Here is a 20,383-nt window from a genome sequence, read left to right as displayed (position 1 = left end):
TGCAAAATCACCATGAGCCAGGGAAGGGGGCGCCTCGATAGGCGATCGATTGGCACTGGACGATAGTGCGATCGATGGGCACACAACACAGGAAATATCGGCGCGGGAGATTTAAAGTTGCTACGAGGAGGATGACCCCCGCTGTAGAAACTCAAGGGAGTTAGGAGCGTCGAGGGAGCATCGAGGGAGCAACGAGGGAGCGCCGCGGGAATCACAAGGACTCAAAGGCTAGGATAAGCAAGGAAACGCCGGAGAGTAGGAACCAGTCTTAAATGTTTCCCGAAGTAAGGGGGGAATGTGAGGAGTTGAATAACTCCCCACAAATAGAAGCAGCAGCAGATGGCCGGCCGCTTACCAGATACGCGGCGAATTCGCGTAGTAACGGCGCGGCGGGGAGATCGAGAGAGTTTGGAGACCAACGAAGGAGAGCGAGAGAGTTTGGAGACCAATGAAGGAGAGCGAGAGAGATTGGAGACCAAGGATGGAGAGCGAGAGAGTTTGGAGACCAATGAAGGAGAGCGAGAGAGATTGGAGACCAAGGATGGAGATCGAGAGAGAATGGAGACTTCGCGGGCAGAGCAAGAGTGCCGTATGCAGAAGGGGATAACGGAACTCCTCTGGACTTTGGACTCTCCCGTGAACTTTGGACCGGGAGAGGAAGTGCCACATCTCGGCAGTGGAGCGGCACACAGTCGTGCCACAAGCGGCACGGGAATCAGCGGAACGGCAGCAGTGGGCGGAACATCCATTGGAAGCGGTACATAAAGGACAAGTGGGTCGTCCAGGAGGCACGGACTTTGGACCCAAAGTGGAGAGGTCCAGCGGGCCGTGCGCAAAAGGGAAATAACGGTGCTTGGAGGCCCTATATAAGGCCGCAGAGCGCTGGCAGCTGGATCAGTCGATCACAAGGAGTCAAACCGTCAAGATCGCTCAGATACCAAAGTGAACAATCAAACAACCAGATAACCTACAAGGGAGCAGCAGCAAGTCGAGTCGCCAGAGAAGCAGCGCCGTGGGAGCCTACAAGGAGCGAGATTGCTACGTCGAGACGTTCGGGATTGGGATACCAGGAATCTCCGAATTGAGACGCAGGTAGCTGAGATCCAGAGGGCATCGCACGGCTAGGTCAAGGCGGTCGATTAACCCTGTCCACAAAGTCCTGGGGTTACGCCTGGAAAGAGTATAACAAGCCAGAAGGGAGAGCGGTCGATCAGTAAGGTCTCGAGTGGAATTGTCCAGGAGAGCCCTACGGATTCGACTTGCGAGGTCCCGGAGCGGCGTGCCCGAACCCCAAATATAAAAAGCCAGAAGGGAGAGCGGTCGATCGGTACGGTCTCGAGTGGAATTGTCCAGGAGAGCCCTACGGATTCGACTTGCGAGATCCCGGAGCGGCGTGCCCGAACCCCGAGTACCAAAAGCCACACGGAAACGTCCCGGACAAAAAGCAAAAGGGTGAGGCTAGGGTGGAACGTTCGTTTACACTAGGCGTGGAAGCGAAGTAAGGCGCGAGGCAGCTTCCTGGCGTTACCGCCTTGACTGTCCGCGCGGGCTGAGCAGAAACCCCAGTGGGACCATCCGGGACAGAGCAAGGGACAGGCGGCGGTGTGTCGAAAGGAGCGATCCTGGAGAGCGCAGCTTCTGTTCACCCTAGTCTGAGAACGGTGACGCTTCCCTAAGCCCGTACGGCCGATACCCCTCGCGAGTCCGAGTCGTTACCAGCAGTCACCAAGTCACGCGTGAGAAGTGAACCGCGAGCGAGCATCTTCAGGGAGCTGCGAGGATCTTCAGGGAGCTGCGAGGATCTTCAGGGAGCGGCGAGGATCTTCAGGGAGCTGCGAGTATCTTCAGGGAGCTACAGGACTGGAGCACCGAGTCATCAAGGCGAGAGGTCGTAGAGTCATCCAGGACCGTGGGAAGCACCGAGGGTCACCAGCAACGAGTCAAAGCCAACCAAGCGACTAAGACACTTGTAATAATATACCCGCAATAAAACCCAATACGAACCCCTGAATTCTGTGCTTTCTCACTGAGCTACTGGGCGGTCACGTTAATATAAATTTGGTGGGACGAACACACAATATACTGAGCTAGCCGCACGAATCTCGTAGCGAGCAGACAATAAAAATCAGTTCGTTACATCTGGCGCCCAACGTGGCGGCGCACTTATTACAAGTGTCTTAGTCGCTTGGTTGGCTTTGACTCGTTGCTGGTGACCCTCGGTGCTTCCGACGGTCCTGGATGACTCTACGACCTCTCGCCTTGATGACTCGGTGCTCCAGTCCTGTAGCTCCCTGAAGATACTCGCAGCTCCCTGAAGATCCTCGCCGCTCCCTGAAGATCCTCGCAGCTCCCTGAAGATCCTCGCAGCTCCCTGAAGATGCTCGCTCGCGGTTCACTTCTCACGCGTGACTTGGTGACTGCTGGTAACGACTCGGACTCGCGAGGGGTATCGGCCGTACGGGCTTAGGGAAGCGTCACCGTTCTCAGACTAGGGTGAACAGAAGCTGCGCTCTCCAGGATCGCTCCTTTCGACACACCGCCGCCTGTCCCTTGCTCTGTCCCGGATGGTCCCACTGGGGTTTCTGCTCAGCCCGCGCGGACAGTCAAGGCGGTAACGCCAGGAAGCTGCCTCGCGCCTTACTTCGCTTCCACGCCTAGTGTAAACGAACGTTCCACCCTAGCCTCACCCTTTTGCTTTTTGTCCGGGACGTTTCCGTGTGGCTTTTGGTACTCGGGGTTCGGGCACGCCGCTCCGGGACCTCGCAAGTCGAATCTGTAGGGCTCTCCTGGACAATTCCACTCGAGACCGTACCGATCGACCGCTCTCCCTTCTGGCTTGTTATATTTGGGGTTCGGGCACGCCGCTCCGGGACCTCGCAAGTCGAATCCGTAGGGCTCTCCTGGACAATTCCACTCGAGACCGTACCGATCGACCGCTCTCCCTTCTGGCTTGTTATACTCTTTCCAGGCGTAACGCCAGGACTTTGTGGACAGGGTTAATCGACCGCCTTGACCTAGCCGTGTGATGCCCTCTGGATCTCAGCTACCTGCGTCTCAATTCGGAGATTCCTGGTATCCCAATCCCGAACGTCTCGACGTAGCAATCTCGCTCCTTGTAGGCTCCCACGGCGCTGCTTCTCTGGCGACTCGACTTGCTGCTGCTCCCTTGTAGGTTATCTGGTTGTTTGATTGTTCACTTTGGTATCTGAGCGATCTTGACGGTTTGACTCCTTGTGATCGACTGATCCAGCTGCCAGCGCTCTGCGGCCTTATATAGGGCCTCCAAGCACCGTTATTCCCCTTTTGCGCACGGCCCGCTGGATCTCTCCACTTTGGGTCCAAAGTCCGTGCCTCCTGGATGACCCACTTGTCCTTTATGTACCGCTTCCAATGGATGTTCCGCCCACTGCTGCCGTTCCGCTGATTCCCGTGCCGCTTGTGGCACGCCTGTGTGCCGCTCCACTGCCGAGATGTGGCACTTCCTCTCCCGGTCCAAAGTTCACGGGAGAGTCCAAAGTCCAGAGGAGTTCCGTTATCCCCTTCTGCATACGGCACTCTTCCTCTGCCCGCGAAGTCTCCATTCTCTCTCGATCTCCATCCTTGGTCTCCAATCTCTCTCGCTCTCCTTCATTGGTCTCCAAACTCTCTCGCTCTCCATCCTTGGTCTCCAATCTCTCTCGCTCTCCTTCATTGGTCTCCAAACTCTCTCGCTCTCCTTCGTTGGTCTCCAAACTCTCTCGATCTCCCCGCCGCGCCGTTACTACGCGAATTCGCCGCGTATCTGGTAAGCGGCCGGCCATCTGCTGCTGCTTCTATTTGTGGGGAGTTATTCAACTCCTCACATTCCCCCCTTACTTCGGGAAACATTTAAGACTGGTTCCTACTCTCCGGCGTTTCCTTGCTTATCCTAGCCTTTGAGTCCTTGTGATTCCCGCGGCGCTCCCTCGTTGCTCCCTCGATGCTCCCTCGACGCTCCTAACTCCCTTGAGTTTCTACAGCGGGGGTCATCCTCCTCGTAGCAACTTTAAATCTCCCGCGCCGATATTTCCTGTGTTCCCACTGGGACATCGATACTCCTGGGCTATCGATCCCCAGCTCGCTGCTCATTGCTGCGTCTCACTCCATTCCGTGTCTCCTCCGCCTGGTCACACCATTCGTGCGTGATCGATATTTATTCGCTATCGACGGTGCGGCGTTGCCACCTGCTCGTTGCGATACTTCCACCTTGGCCGATATTTCCATTGTCGTGTGCCCATCGATCGCACTATCGTCCAGTGCCAATCGATCGCCTATCGAGGCGCCCCCTTCCCTGGCTCATGGTGATTTTGCAACTTTCTAGGTAAGTTTTCGCATTTCCTCACTCCTTTCCATTTCATCCTTTCTCTCTCCACACGACCTCTCTCGCCTCTCGTCTCTCTCTCTCGCCCTTCAATCGTCCTCATCCGGCTGAGCCTGGCTTTACGCTGGCAACACTCGAACGCTGGTGCGGAGAGGACTTCGCATTTGCTTCGCTGCAGGTAAGTATTTTGGTGTCGCTTGGCTGCTTCCTGTATTAACCCCATATTGATTTCAGGACGCTGAAGCTGCCATGTATGCCCCTTACTTCTGGCCCCTGTTTCAGCCGCGTTTCCCGTTCTATGTCGGTTTTTTTTTTTCCTTTTTTTTCTTTCTTTTAAACTCTGTTTTGTCGGTTTATTTAACTTTTATTTTTGCTCTTCGAACACTCTCATGCCCGCCAGCCCTAACCGGACGCGGAACGCGCGCCTCTCTCTCCACACGCGCACGCTGCGCCTGCCGCCCAGGATGCGAGTCTCCTGCACCACCGGTGTCTCCGCGATCCCTTCGGGCCACTCCGTCTCCGCGATTTCTCGCCATCGCTGTCCTTCCGGCGCCGACACCGTCCGCGACAACTTTGGCCGGGCCACCACCTCGGACACTTCGGGCGCCGAGTGCTGCCGCTTGAGCGGAGGACGGCCGTTTCTCACGGGCTCAGGCCACACCCAGGGTCCTCGCTCCAGATGCTCCGCGGTTCCTGCGCTCCCGGTAGGCGTCGGCGTCGGTGGTGCCCACTGCTCCGGTCTGCCACGGGTCCTGGGGTCCAGCGGGCTCACCAGGGGACCACACTCTTCCCAGATCCGGGGTTCTTCCGCCGCTGCCGTCTCCTCCGCGGGTCCCTCCGGCCAGGTCCAGACGACCGTCTGTTGTCGCCACCTTACCCCTTCGGCCACGAACGTCCGGGTGCTGTGGCTCACGTGGGCCGCCGGGATATCTGTCCGGATGTGTTGCTGCTGCGGTGGTGGCTGCCGCTGCGGTGGTGGCTGCTGCTGTGGTGGCTGCTGCTGCTGTGGTGGCTGCTGCTGCGGTGGTGGCTGCTGCTGCGGTGGCTGCTGCTGCTGCGGTGGCTGCTGCTGCTGCGGTGGCTGCTGCTGCGGTGGCTGCTGCTGCGGTGGTGGCTGCTGCTGCGGTGGCTGCTGCTGCGGTGGCTGCTGCTGCGGTGGTGGCTGCTGCTGCGGTGGCTGCTGCTGCTGCGGTGGCTGCTGCTGCGGTGGCTGCTGCTGCGGTGGCTGCTGCTGCGGTGGTGGCTGCTGCGGTGGTGGCTGCTGCTGCGGTGGTGGCTGCTGCGGTGGTGGCTGCTGCTGCGGTGGCTGCTGCTCGTGCCTCGGCGTGGGCGGTCGCGCTGGCGTCCACCGTGGTGACCCCTCGTACCGCGGTGTGGGCGGGATTTCGGGCAGCCACCGCGGAGGCGAGGACGCCCAATCGTCTGCCACTTCTTGCGGCGTGGTGCAGGGTTCGGGCGCATACCTCGGCGTAGGTGGGTACCCCGGGTTTTCCCACAGCTGCGCCTCCTCCTCCTCGGCCATCCGTAGTTGGGCCTGCCACTCCGGCGTCTCCTCCATCTCCTTCAACCGCCGCTCCTCGTCTCGCCTTCGGGCCTCGCACTTGCGCCGAAATTCCCATGTGGCCGCTACCACAGCCTCGGCATGGCTACTGAGAGCCAGCTGGTCCTGGGGCGACTCTTCGCTGGCCCACTCTACCTCCGCCGCGCCAGTCGGGATGCGGCCGTCGGCCCTGTTGACCGCTTTGCGAAGCCGCCATCGCCGTTGCTCCACCCGTGGGTCCTCCACCAACTCGACGTCGCTGTCGGAGCTGATTACCGGATCGGGGACGCCCCGCCCGGAGATCCGCCGCGAGGTTCGGGTAGGCCGGGCTGCCGACCATCCTTGCCCCGGGCTAGATCCTCCGGACGGCTGGTGGGCAGCCATCATCCTGCGCGCTTCGCTTCTTGTTACACGTGTGCTCATGATTGCTCGTTGATTTTGATTGTGCAGCTGGAGCCTGGGCTCCCTTTAACGACACCTCGGTTCCGAGCCTTCCTCTTTGCTCAATCCCGCTATTTCCATCGGCCTCTCCTTCTTACTACTCAGATCTACGGTACAGCTCTCTGCTCTGTACCGTCTTCCCTCTTCCTTCGGCAGACTTTTGATGCGTGTTTTTTCTTTTCCTCCGATCAGTCCCAATCGAGACCTTAGACGCTCTGGTTCGCTTCCTTTGTGTTCTTAACGTTCTCCTGATGTCCTTTATGTGTTTCATTGCGCCTTTGTAGATGACCTGTAGTATCCTTGGAGGTATCCTTGGAATTTGTTCGTAGTATCCTTTGGGCATCCTTGAAGGTATTCTTGGACACCCTTCGTAGTATCCTTTGGGCATCCTTGAAGGTATTCTTGGACACCCTTCGTAGTATCCTTTGGGCATCCTTGAAGGTATTCTTGGACACCCTTCGTAGTATCCTTTGGGCATCCTTGAAGGTATTCTTGGACACCCTTCGTAGTATCCTTTGGGCATCCTTGAAGGTATTCTTGGACACCCTTCGTAGTATCCTTTGGGCATCCTTGAAGGTATTCTTGGACACCCTTCGTAGTATCCTTTGGGCATCCTTGAAGGTATTCTTGGACACCCTTCGTAGTATCCTTTGGGCATCCTTGAAGGTATTCTTGGACACCCTTCGTAGTATCCTTTGGGCATCCTTGAAGGTATTCTTGGACACTCTTCGTAGTATCCTTTGGGCATCCTTGAAGGTATTCTTGGACACCCTTCGTAGTATCCTTTGGGCATCCTTGAAGGTATTCTTGGACACCCTTCGTAGTATCCTTTGGGCATCCTTGGAGGTATCCTTGGGATCCTTTCGTAGTATCCTTTGGTCATCCTTGTGGGTATCCTTGGACTTTTAATGTTGTTTTGCATCTGTTGTGTCTGCTTGCTGTAGCCGCTCGCCTGTGTTTTCCGTTTGTTGCTGTTTCAGCTCGCTTACGTGGATGGTCCGCTCTTTCTTTGTGTTTATGTGTCTTATTTTGCAGATTACTGGTGACGCGAAACCTACGACTTGGTAAGGTCCGTCGTATCTTGGGGCCAATTTTGCTGCGAACCCCTCGGCCGCTTTTGATAAATGGTGTTCCTTGGCCCACACGACGTCACCCACCTTTGGCGTCCATTGCCTCCTCCTTAGGTTATAATGCCTAGCCTGGTCCTGGGATGCTTTCTCCAGGTTCATCCTTACAATCTCGAAGATTTCCCTGAGTTTGTTAGCATTCTCTTCCGGGGTCTCTGTCGGTCGTCCGGTCCCTACGGTTTCTCTGTCGTATAGGGCGCTCGGTAGTCTTGGTTCTCTGCCTTGGGTAATGAACGACGGTGTGTAACCTGTGGATTCTGAAACGCTCGTGTTTACTGCCAGCATGATTTCTGGCCATTTTTCGTCCCAGTCTCTTTGGTTCTGCCCTGCGAACTGCGCAATCATTGTTTTCACCGTCCTATTGGCTCTCTCAGTCGGGTTCTCCTGTGGGGTGTATGGAGCTGTGAACTGTTGCCTGGCTCCCATTTCGGCCAGGAAACTCTTGAAGGTTTTGCTGGTAAACTGGACTTCGTTGTCCGTTATGACTATTTTGGGGACCCCATACCTCGCGATTATGCGTTCTTTGAAAGCTTTCATTAGGGATTCGGCCGTCGCGCTTCGCAGCGGCACCAACTCAGTCCACTTGGAGAACCTGTCTATCAATACCAGCAGCATTTGGTTGCCGTGTTTCGAACGCGGCAGGGGTCCGACGAAGTCCGCACATACCGTAGCCCATGGTTCCTCTGGCACCTGCGTAAGCATTTTCCCAGCCATTTGCATCTATTCGGCTTGAACCTCATGCATGTCTCGCATACTCGCACGTGGGCTCGGGCGTCTCTGTGCATTCCTGGCCAGTAGTACCGGGCTGCCAGACGTGCTATTGTCTTTCGGCTTCCTACATGGCCAGCCGCCGGTGAGTCGTGGTTCTCCTTCAGCACCGTTTCCCGCAGCGCTTTCGGGACGCACATCTTCCATGTTGCAACATCTTCGCTGCCCGCTCTATGGGGTATATTCCTGTACAGGGTGTTACCCTCCATCACGTAGTCTGGATACTTTTGCGGCTGGGTCCTTATCTTTTCGCGCATTTCCAGAATCCAGCTGCATGCTGCAGAAGCTTCCGCCGCCGACGTCTCCTTGATCCCTCGAAGCGTTTCCGGCAGTGGCTGCCTTGACAAAGCGTCTGCCACCACGTTGAGTTGCCCTTTCCTGTACGCTATTTCGAAGTCGTACTGCTGCAACTCCAGGGCCCATCTGGCGATCCTCCCTGAAGGGCTCTCTATGCTGTTGAGCCACTTCAGTGCCATGTGGTCGGTTACTACTTTAAAGTGGTAACCTTCCAGATACGGCTTGAGCTTTCGGATTGCCCAGACGATTGCCAAGCACTCCTTCTCGGTTGTTGAGTAATTCTTCTCAGCGCCGTTGAGCGTTCGGCTTGAGTAAGAGATTACCTTTTCGCCTCGTTCAGTTTCCTGGGTCAAGATTGCCCCGATGCCGTAGTCGCTTGCGTCAGTTTGCACGATGAATGGTTTGTCGAAGTCCGGGCATGCCAGTACGGGGTCTGCGACGAGTCTTGCCTTCACCTCTTCGAACGCCGTCTGATGTTCCTGTGTCCACACCCATTTATTGCCCTTGCGTAGCAGATCGTTGAGAGGTTTGACTATTTTTGCGAAGTCAGGTACAAACCGGCGGTACCATGATGCTACGCCCAGGTACTGTCGGAGCTCTCTTACTGTCGATGGTGGTTCTAGTTCGGCGATGGCTGCTACCTTTTCCGGATCCGTGCCTATTCCTTCGCTAGTCACTCGATAACCGAGATATAACAGCTCTTTCTTAAAAAATTGACACTTCTCCGGGTTTAATCTCAGATTTGCCTCCTTTAGTCGTCGGAAAACTTCCTTTAGGTTGGCCTTATGTTCTTCCAGCGAGCGCCCGATCACTATGATGTCGATAGTGCCTTCCTCATGTCGTCTAGCCTGCCCTCCAGGGCGACGTTGAGCCTCTGTGCGACATGGGCGAAGTCTTCCTTCTTGAGGCGGTAAATCCACTTCTTTTCCATTTTTACTGTGCTGTTCTCACTGTTGGGACAATCACGTTGGGCGCCAGATGTAACGAACTGATTTTTTATTGTCTGCTCGCTACGAGATTCGTGCGGCTAGCTCAGTATATTGTGTGTTCGTCCCACCAAATTTATATTAACGTGACCGCCCAGTAGCTCAGTGAGAAAGCACAGAATTCACGGGTTCGTATTGGGTTTTATTGTGGGTATATTATTACAAGTGTCTTAGTCGCTTGGTTGGCTTTGACTCGTTGCTTGTGACCTTCGGTGCTTCCGACGGTCCTGGATGACTCTACGACCTCTCGCCTTGATGACTCGGTGCTCCCGTCCTGTAGCTCCCTGAAGATACTCGCAGCTCCCTGAAGATCCTCGCCGCTCCCTGAAGATCCTCGCAGCTCCCTGAAGATGCTCGCTCGCGGTTCACTTCTCACGCGTGACTTGGTGACTGCTGGTAACGACTCGGACTCGCGAGGGGTATCGGCCGTACGGGCTTAGGGAAGCGTCACCGTTCTCAGACTAGGGTGAACAGAAGCTGCGCTCTCCAGGATCGCTCCTTTCGACACACCGCCGCCTGTCCCTTGCTCTGTCCCGGATGGTCCCACTGGGGTTTCTGCTCAGCCCGCGCGGACAGTCAAGGCGGTAACGCCAGGAAGCTGCCTCGCGCCTTACTTCGCTTCCACGCCTAGTGTAAACGAACGTTCCACCCTAGCCTCACCCTTTTGCTTCTTGTCCGGGACGTTTCCGTGAGGCTTTTGGTACTCGGGGTTCGGGCACGCCGCTCCGGGACCTCGCAAGTCGAATCCGTAGGGCTCTCCTGGACAATTCCACTCGAGACCGTACCGATCGACCGCTCTCCCTTCTGGCTTGTTATATTTGGGGTTCGGGCACGCCGCTCCGGGACCTCGCAAGTCGAATCCGTAGGGCTCTCCTGGACAATTCCACTCGAGACCTTACTGATCGACCGCTCTCCCTTCTGGCTTGTTATACTCTTTCCAGGCGTAACGCCAGGACTTTGTGGACAGGGTTAATCGACCGCCTTGACCTAGCCGTGTGATGCCCTCTGGATCTCAGCTACCTGCGTCTCAATTCGGAGATTCCTGGTATCCCAATCCCGAACGTCTCGACGTAGCAATCTCGCTCCTTGTAGGCTCCCACGGCGCTGCTTCTCTGGCGACTCGACTTGCTGCTGCTCCCTTGTAGGTTATCTGGTTGTTTGATTGTTCACTTTGGTATCTGAGCGATCTTGACGGTTTGACTCCTTGTGATCGACTGATCCAGCTGCCAGCGCTCTGCGGCCTTATATAGGGCCTCCAAGCACCGTTATTTCCCTTTTGCGCACGGCCCGCTGGATCTCTCCACTTTGGGTCCAAAGTCCGTGCCTCCTGGACGACCCACTTGTCCTTTATGTACCGCTTCCAATGGATGTTCCGCCCACTGCTGCCGTTCCGCTGATTCCCGTGCCGCTTGTGGCACGCCTGTGTGCCGCTCCACTGCCGAGATGTGGCACTTCCTCTCCCGGTCCAAAGTTCACGGGAGAGTCCAAAGTCCAGAGGAGTTCCGTTATCCCCTTCTGCATACGGCACTCTTGCTCTGCCCGCGAAGTCTCCATTCTCTCTCGATCTCCATCCTTGGTCTCCAATCTCTCTCGCTCTCCTTCATTGGTCTCCAAACTCTCTCGCTCTCCATCCTTGGTCTCCAATCTCTCTCGCTCTCCTTCATTGGTCTCCAAACTCTCTCGCTCTCCTTCGTTGGTCTCCAAACTCTCTCGATCTCCCCGCCGCGCCGTTACTACGCGAATTCGCCGCGTATCTGGTAAGCGGCCGGCCATCTGCTGCTGCTTCTATTTGTGGGGAGTTATTCAACTCCTCACATTCCCCCCTTACTTCGGGAAACATTTAAGACTGGTTCCTACTCTCCGGCGTTTCCTTGCTTATCCTAGCCTTTGAGTCCTTGTGATTCCCGCGGCGCTCCCTCGTTGCTCCCTCGATGCTCCCTCGACGCTCCTAACTCCCTTGAGTTTCTACAGCGGGGGTCATCCTCCTCGTAGCAACTTTAAATCTCCCGCGCCGATATTTCCTGTGTTCCCACTGGGACATCGATACTCCTGGGCTATCGATCCCCAGCTCGCTGCTCATTGCTGCGTCTCACTCCTTTCCGTGTTTCCTCCGCCTGGTCACACCATTCGTGCGTGATCGATATTTATTCGCTATCGACGGTGCGGCGTTGCCACCTGCTCGTTGCGATACTTCCACCTTGGCCGATATTTCCATTGTCGTGTGCCCATCGATCGCACTATCGTCCAGTGCCAATCGATCGCCTATCGAGGCGCCCCCTTCCCTGGCTCATGGTGATTTTGCAACTTTCTAGGTAAGTTTTCGCATTTCCTCACTCCTTTCTATTTCATCCTTTCTCTCTCCACACGACCTCTCTCGCCTCTCGTCTCTCTCTCTCGCCCTTCAATCGTCCTCATCCGGCTGAGCCTGGCTTTACGCTGGCAACACTCGAACGCTGGTGCGGAGAGGACTTCGCATTTGCTTCGCTGCAGGTAAGTATTTTGGTGTCGCTTGGCTGCTTCCTGTATTAACCCCATATTGATTTCAGGACGCTGAAGCTGCCATGTATGCCCCTTACTTCTGGCCCCTGTTTCAGCCGCGTTTCCCGTTCTATGTCGGTTTTTTTTTTCCTTTTTTTTCTTTCTTTTAAACTCTGTTTTGTCGGTTTATTTAACTTTTATTTTTGCTCTTCGAACACTCTCATGCCCGCCAGCCCTAACCGGACGCGGAACGCGCGCCTCTCTCTCCACACGCGCACGCTGCGCCTGCCGCCCAGGATGCGAGCCTCCTGCACCACCGGTGTCTCCGCGATCCCTTCGGGCCACTCCGTCTCCGCGATTTCTCGCCATCGCTGTCCTTCCGGCGCCGACACCGTCCGCGACAACTTTGGCCGGGCCACCACCTCGGACACTTCGGGCGCCGAGTGCTGCCGCTTGAGCGGAGGACGGCCGTTTCTCACGGGCTCAGGCCACACCCAGGGTCCTCGCTCCAGATGCTCCGCGGTTCCTGCGCTCCCGGTAGGCGTTGGCGTCGACGGCCCTGTCCTTGGCGTTGCTGGTCCGGTGCTCGGCGTCGGTGGTGCCCACTGCTCCGGTCTGCCACGGGTCCTGGGGTCCAGCGGGCTCACCCGGTCGATCAGAAGGAGTCAAACCGTCAAGATCGCTCAGATACCAAAGTGAACAATCAAACGACCAGATAACCTACAAGGGAGCAGCAGCAAGTCGAGTCGCCAGAGAAGCAGCGCCGTGGGAGCCTACAAGGAGCGAGATTGCTACGTCGAGACGTTCGGGATTGGGATACCAGGAATCTCCGAATTGAGACGCAGGTAGCTGAGATCCAGAGGGCATCACACGGCTAGGTCAAGGCGGTCGATTAACCCTGTCCACAAAGTCCTGGCGTTACGCCTGGAAAGAGTATAACAAGCCAGAAGGGAGAGCGGTCGATCAGTAAGGTCTCGAGTGGAATTGTCCAGGAGAGCCCTACGGATTCGACTTGCGAGGTCCCGGAGCGGCGTGCCCGAACCCCAAATATAACAAGCCAGAAGGGAGAGCAGTCGATCGGTACGGTCTCGAGTGGAATTGTCCAGGAGAGCCCTACGGATTCGACTTGCGAGGTCCCGGAGCGGCGTGCCCGAACCCCGAGTACCAAAAGCCACACGGAAACGTCCCGGACAAAAAGCAAAAGGGTGAGGCTAGGGTGGAACGTTCGTTTACACTAGGCGTGGAAGCGAACTAAGGCGCGAGGCAGCTTCCTGGCGTTACCGCCTTGACTGTCCGCGCGGGCTGAGCAGAAACCCCAGTGGGACCATCCGGGACAGAGCAAGGGACAGGCGGCGGTGTGTCGAAAGGAGCGATCCTGGAGAGCGCAGCTTCTGTTCACCCTAGTCTGAGAACGGTGACGCTTCCCTAAGCCCGTACGGCCGATACCCCTCGCGAGTCCGAGTCGTTACCAGCAGTCACCAAGTCACGCGTGAGAAGTGAACCGCGAGCGAGCATCTTCAGGGAGCTGCGAGGATCTTCAGGGAGCTGCGAGGATCTTCAGGGAGCGGCGAGGATCTTCAGGGAGCTGCGAGTATCTTCAGGGAGCTACAGGACTGGAGCACCGAGTCATCAAGGCGAGAGGTCGTAGAGTCATCCAGGACCGTCGGAAGCACCGAGGGTCACCAGCAACGAGTCAAAGCCAACCAAGCGACTAAGACACTTGTAATAATATACCCGCAATAAAACCCAATACGAACCCCTGAATTCTGTGCTTTCTCACTGAGCTACTGGGCGGTCACGTTAATATAAATTTGGTGGGACGAACACACAATATACTGAGCTAGCCGCACGAATCTCGTAGCGAGCAGACAATAAAAATCAGTTCGTTACATCTCCTTCATTGGTCTCCAAACTCTCTCGCTCTCCATCCTTGGTCTCCAATCTCTCTCGCTCTCCTTCATTGGTCTCCAAACTCTCTCGCTCTCCTTCGTTGGTCTCCAAACTCTCTCGATCTCCCCGCCGCGCCGTTACTACGCGAATTCGCCGCGTATCTGGTAAGCGGCCGGCCATCTGCTGCTGCTTCTATTTGTGGGAAACATTTAAGACTGGTTCCTACTCTCCGGCGTTTCCTTGCTTATCCTAGCCTTTGAGTCCTTGTGATTCCCGCGGCGCTCCCTCGTTGCTCCCTCGATGCTCCCTCGACGCTCCTAACTCCCTTGAGTTTCTACAGCGGGGGTCATCCTCCTCGTAGCAACTTTAAATCTCCCGCGGCGATATTTCCTGTGTTCCCACTGGGACATCGATACTCCTGGGCTATCGATCCCCAGCTCGCTGCTCATTGCTGCGTCTCACTCCATTCCGTGTCTCCTCCGCCTGGTCACACCATTCGTGCGTGATCGATATTTATTCGCTATCGACGGTGCGGCGTTGCCACCTGCTCGTTGCGATACTTCCACCTTGGCCGATATTTCCATTGTCGTGTGCCCATCGATCGCACTATCGTCCAGTGCCAATCGATCGCCTATCGAGGCGCCCCCTTCCCTGGCTCATGGTGATTTTGCAACTTTCTAGGTAAGTTTTCGCATTTCCTCACTCCTTTCTATTTCATCCTTTCTCTCTCCACACGACCTCTCTCGCCTCTCGTCTCTCTCTCTCGCCCTTCAATCGTCCTCAGCCGGCTGAGCCTGGCTTTACGCTGGCAACACTCGAACGCTGGTGCGGAGAGGACTTCGCATTTGCTTCGCTGCAGGTAAGTATTTCGGTGTCGCTTGGCTGCTTCCTGTATTAACCCAGTATGATTTTCAGAATGCTGGAGCTGCCATGTATGCCCCTTACTTCTGGCCCCTGTTTCAGCTTTTCCGAGTGCAATGTCTCCACGGTCATTTCGACCCTTTTGATGTCAGCGGCGCTCAGGTTCACGCATAGGCTGCGCAACAGATCTTCGACGAACTGGGGAAAGTGCTCCGATTCCCGGAACTGGGCCACCTTCCAGCTGATCGTGGCGCCGAACTCCTTGAACTCCTCCTTGCTTTCCGGATTGAAGGCATCGAGGCCGCCGCTCGTACTCGTCACGCCGAAGGCGTCTTGGGCGTGTTTGAGGTCTGAGGCCTCCTGGATCTTTTGCAGGCGCAGCTTCTCGGCCAGTTTATCCTCGGGTGATAAGTTAGCCAGTCGTTCCGCCTCCGCTTCCTCTTCCAGCCGCGCTTGCTGCTCCATTTTGGCATTTAGTGCCTTGCTTGGCTTGGTTTTTGGCTGGGGCTTCTGTTTTCGTGGGCTTCTCCTCGTCCTTCTTACTACCCAGATCTACGGTACAGCTCTCTGCTCTGTGCCGTCTTCCCCCTTCCTTCGGCAGACTTTTGATGCGTGTTTTTCTTTTCCTCCGATCAGTCCCAATCGAGACCTTAGACGCTCTGGTTCGCTCCCTTTGTGTTCTTAACGTTCTCCTGATGTCCTTTATGTGTTTCATCGCGCCTTTGTAGATGCCCTGTAGTATCCTTGGAGGTATCCTTGGAATTTGTTAGTAGTATCCTTTGGGAATCCTTGCAGGTATCCTTGGACTCTTTCCGTAGTACCCTTTGGGAATCCTTGGACGTATCCTTTGACTCCTTTCGTAGTATCTTTTGGGCATCCTTGGAGGTATCCTTGGACTCCTCTCGTAGTATCCTTTGGGCATCCTTGGAGGTATCCTAGGGATCCTTTCGTAGTGTCCTTTGGTCATCCTTGGAGGTATCCTTGGACTTTTAATGTTGTTTTGCATCTGTTGTGTCTGCTTGCTGTAGCCGCTCGCTTGTGTTTTCCGTTTGTTGCTGTTTCAGCTCGCTTACGTGGATGGTCCGCTCTTTCTTTGTGTTTATGTGTCGTATTTTGCAGATTACTGGTGACGCAAAACCTATGACTTGGTAAGGTCCGTCGTATCTTGGGGCCAATTTTGCTGCGAACCCCTCGGCCGCTTTTGATAAATGGTGTTCCTTGGCCCACACGACGTCACCCACCTTTGGCGTCCATTGCCTCCTCCTTAGGTTATAATGCCTAGCCTGGTCCTGGGATGCTTTCTCCAGGTTCCGCCTTACAATCTCGAAGATTTCCCTGAGTTTGTTAGCATTCTCTTCCGGGGTCTCTGTCGGTCGTCCGGTCCCTACGGTTTCTCTGTCGTATAGGGCGCTCGGTAGTCTTGGTTCTCTGCCTTGGGTAATGAACGACGGTGTGTAACCTGTGGATTCTGAAACGCTCGTGTTTACTGCCAGCATGATTTCTGGCCATTTTTCGTCCCAGTCTCTTTGGTTCTGCCCTGCGAACTGCGCAATCATTGTTTTCACCGTCCTATTGGCTCTCTCAGTCGGGTTCTCCTGTGGGGTGTATGGAGCTGTGAACTGTTGCCTGGCTCCCATTTCGGCCAGGAAACTCTTGAAGGTTTTGCTGGTAAACTGGACTCCGTTGTCCGTTATGACTATTTTGGGGACCCCATACCTCGCGATTATGCGTTCTTTGAAAGCTTTCATTAGGGATTCGGCCGTCGCGCTTCGCAGCGGCACCAACTCAGTCCACTTGGAAAACCTGTCTATCAATACCAGCAGCATTTGGTTGCCGTGTTTCGAACGCGGCAGGGGTCCGACGAAGTCCGCACATACCGTAGCCCATGGTTCCTCTGGCACCTGCGTAAGCATTTTCCCAGCCATTTGCATCTGATTCGGCTTGAACCTCATGCATGTCTCGCATACTCGCACGTGGGCTCGGGCGTCTCTGTGCATTCCTGGCCAGTAGTACCGGGCTGCCAGACGTGCTATTGTCTTTCGGCTTCCTACATGGCCAGCCGCCGGTGAGTCGTGGTTCTCCTTCAGCACCGTTTCCCGCAGCGCTTTCGGGACGCACATCTTCCATGTTGCAACATCTTCGCTGCCCGCTCTATGGGGTATATTCCTGTACAGGGTGTTACCCTCCATCACGTAGTCTGGATACTTTTGCGGCTGGGTCCTTATCTTTTCGCGCATTTCCAGAATCCAGCTGCATGCTGCAGAAGCTTCCGCCGCCGACGTCTCCTTGATCCCTCGAAGCGTTTCCGGCAGTGGCTGCCTTGACAAAGCGTCTGCCACCACGTTGAGTTGCCCTTTCCTGTACGCTATTTCGAAGTCGTACTGCTGCAACTCCAGGGCCCATCTGGCGATCCTCCCTGAAGGGCTCTCTATGCTGTTGAGCCACTTCAGTGCCATGTGGTCGGTTACTACTTTAAAGTGGTAACCTTCCAGATACGGCTTGAGCTTTCGGATTGCCCAGACGATTGCCAAGCACTCCTTCTCGGTTGTTGAGTAATTCTTCTCAGCGCCGTTGAGCGTTCGGCTTGAGTAAGAGATTACCTTTTCGCCTCGTTCAGTTTCCTGGGTCAAGATTGCCCCGATGCCGTAGTCGCTTGCGTCAGTTTGCACGATGAATGGTTTGTCGAAGTCCGGGCATGCCAGTACGGGGTCTGCGACGAGTCTTGCCTTCACCTCTTCGAACGCCGTCTGATGTTCCTGTGTCCACACCCATTTATTGCCCTTGCGTAGCAGATCGTTGAGAGGTTTGACTATTTTTGCGAAGTCAGGTACAAACCGGCGGTACCATGATGCTACGCCCAGGTACTGTCGGAGCTCTCTTACTGTCGATGGTGGTTCTAGTTCGGCGATGGCTGCTACCTTTTCCGGATCCGTGCCTATTCCTTCGCTAGTCACTCGATAACCGAGATATAACAGCTCTTTCTTAAAAAATTGACACTTCTCCGGGTTTAATCTCAGATTTGCCTCCTTTAGTCGTCGGAAAACTTCCTTTAGGTTGGCCTTATGTTCTTCCAGCGAGCGCCCGATCGGGGCATCGGGTAGGCATCCTTTACAGATTTGGCGTTTATTTGCCTAAAGTCGACGCACAGTCTCCATTTGCCCGTCTTTTTTCTAACCATCACGATGGGAGAACTGTATGGGCTTGTTGAGTGTTCTATGTATCCCATTTGGAGAAGCTCGTCCACCTTCGCATTGATCTCCCCTTGAACTTTCGGATTCTTGGGATAGTATCGCTGCTTTATTGGTTTGTCGTCTTTCATCGTGATCTGATGCTCTGTCATGTTTGATGTTCCCTTCATGCTGCTGAAAGTCGATAGCTCTGCCTCCAGGAATTTCGTCGTGTCGTCATCTTCGCTTGCCCGTTGTACGACTGCCACCGACAACTTTTCCTCGAGCCATCCCTTGTGACGATTCCTGGCCGGTATTATCACTTCGTGACCAGCGCACTTAATTTCGGTACCGACTTGTGTTAGAAAGTTCCATCCCAACACCAATGAATCCACTACTCCTGGTAGTATCAGCAGGCTCATGCTCAGTCGCTTGTTCCCGAACGCAATTTCCACCTCCAGCTGCTCATCGATTCCGCCACATCTTCCGTCTGCCAACCTAACTTGCCGTCGTATCCTCGTAATCTTTCCGAGGGCAGCCAGGTCGTCCGCCAGCTCTTTGCTTATAAAGCTTGCTGTTGCCCCGGTGTCGATTGTGGCCTTGTATGTGCCCCCACCAATCGTCACCGCTGCGGACAACTGCTGCTCCTCCTCGATCAGCTTTCCCGTTAGTTTGGAGAGGTAGCATCTTGCGACCCCCGCTCGCCTCTCTGCGGCTGAGATCGCTGGGCATTTCCCGCCTGCTGGCAGCATTCAACGCTCCTGACGCCTACTCTCCCGCACACCCAGCAGAACAACAGGCGTTGGTGCCGACATCCCCGCGCCCAGTGTCCATGACCGCCGCACTTTCGGCAGGCCTCCTGGGGGTCTGTGATGTGTGTCGTTTCACGAGGCCTTTGTGTTGTACTTGGTGGCCTCCAAACATTGTTTGCTGGTTGCATCTGTTGCTGTTGTGGTGGTGTCCATTGGACTCCGCGTGGTGCTCCTGTTGCCTGCTGCCGTGGTACTCGGTTAGGTGGCGACCATTGGTCGTTTCCCCGCGTCTCCTGGATTCCTGTCTCTTCGCATCTTCTGCATGTTACCTGCGCTGGCGATGACGACTTGTTCTTCGAGAATTTGTTTTCTTGCGCGAACGCTTCCCGCTCCTTTTCCAGTTCTTCATACTCGTCTGCTAATATCATCAGCGTGTCCAGGTCCGACACTTTGTATGCCCTTAGGAAGATCCTTAGACTGGGGGTGCAGTTCTCTTTAATGACCCTTAACGTATCTTTCGTAGAATAGTTAAGTGGCCTCACCATCGTCTGCATGTCGATCATGTAGTCCTTGAACGACTCGCTGAAGCCTTGCTTCCTTTGCCGGACCTGGTCCGCCAGCCTGGTGAAGAAGTCTCTTGGCAGGAAATATGTGTGGAAGCTTTCAATGAATTCTGCCCATGTTCTCCATTGCTTATTGTTGGCGATGAACCATTTCAAGGCCCTTCCTTTTAGCAACTCCGGCATCGCTCGAGGGATCATATCAAGCTCCAAACCGTACGTGTTGGCGGACCATTCTACCTGCTCCAGGAACTCGAATGGTTTTTCCGCCCCGTCGAACCTGAACGACCATTCGCGGACCTGCTTAGCGACCTTTGCATAGTCCGACTGGCTTGGTCTCGGGATCAGCGCTGCTGCTTTCTTTTCTTGGCTTGACTCTCTCCTGTGGGCCTCTTTCTGTATGTTGTCAACGCTCAGGCTTGCCACCAGGTTGTCCCCTTCAGCGTTCGTTAACGTAATGCTTGGGCCGGCTCTGTCGTAGTATGTCGCCTCTAGCGTTGAATGCTGCCAGCAGGCGGGAAATGCCCAGCGATCTCAGCCGCAGAGAGGCGAGCGGGGGTCGCAAGATGCTACCTCTCCAAACTAACGGGAAAGCTGATCGAGGAGGAGCAGCAGTTGTCCGCAGCAGTTGTCCGCAGCGGTGACGATTGGTGGGGGCACATACAAGGCCACAATCGACACCGGGGCAACAGCAAGCTTTATAAGCAAAGAGCTGGCGGACGACCTGGCTGCCCTCGGAAAGATTACGAGGATACGACGGCAAGTTAGGTTGGCAGACGGAAGATGTGGCGGAATCGATGAGCAGCTGGAGGTGGAAATTGCGTTCGGGAACAAGCGACTGAGCATGAGCCTGCTGATACTACCAGGAGTAGTGGATTCATTGGTGTTGGGATGGAACTTTCTAACACAAGTCGGTACCGAAATTAAGTGCGCTGGACACGAAGTGATAATACCGGCCAGGAATCGTCACAAGGGATGGCTCGAGGAAAAGTTGTCGGTGGCAGTCGTACAACGGGCAAGCGAAGATGACGACACCACGAAATTCCTGGAGGCAGAGCTATCGACTTTCAGCAGCATGAAGGGAACATCAAACATGGCAGAGCATCAGATCACGATGAAAGACGACAAACCAATAAAGCAGCGATACTATCCCAAGAATCCGAAAGTTCAAGGGGAG

General features: G+C 55.2%; 1 protein-coding gene across 1 annotated transcript; it reads right to left on the bottom strand.

The window, feature by feature from the left end:
- Positions 1–14,760: 14,760 nt before the first annotated feature.
- LOC139353933 (eukaryotic translation initiation factor 3 subunit J-like) lies at positions 14,761–15,207 on the bottom strand. Its single transcript, XM_070998137.1, has one exon. The coding sequence runs from the start codon at positions 15,190–15,192 to the stop codon at positions 14,761–14,763; it is 432 nt and encodes a 143-aa protein (XP_070854238.1). The 5' UTR covers positions 15,193–15,207.
- Positions 15,208–20,383: the final 5,176 nt, after the last annotated feature.

The sequence above is a fragment of the Drosophila suzukii genome (genome assembly GCF_043229965.1).
Source record: "Drosophila suzukii chromosome Y unlocalized genomic scaffold, CBGP_Dsuzu_IsoJpt1.0 scf_Y1, whole genome shotgun sequence".
Lineage (NCBI taxonomy): Eukaryota > Metazoa > Arthropoda > Insecta > Diptera > Drosophilidae > Drosophila > Drosophila suzukii.
Note: the sequence above shows the minus strand (reverse complement) of the source record. Positions and strands in the feature narration are given on the sequence as shown.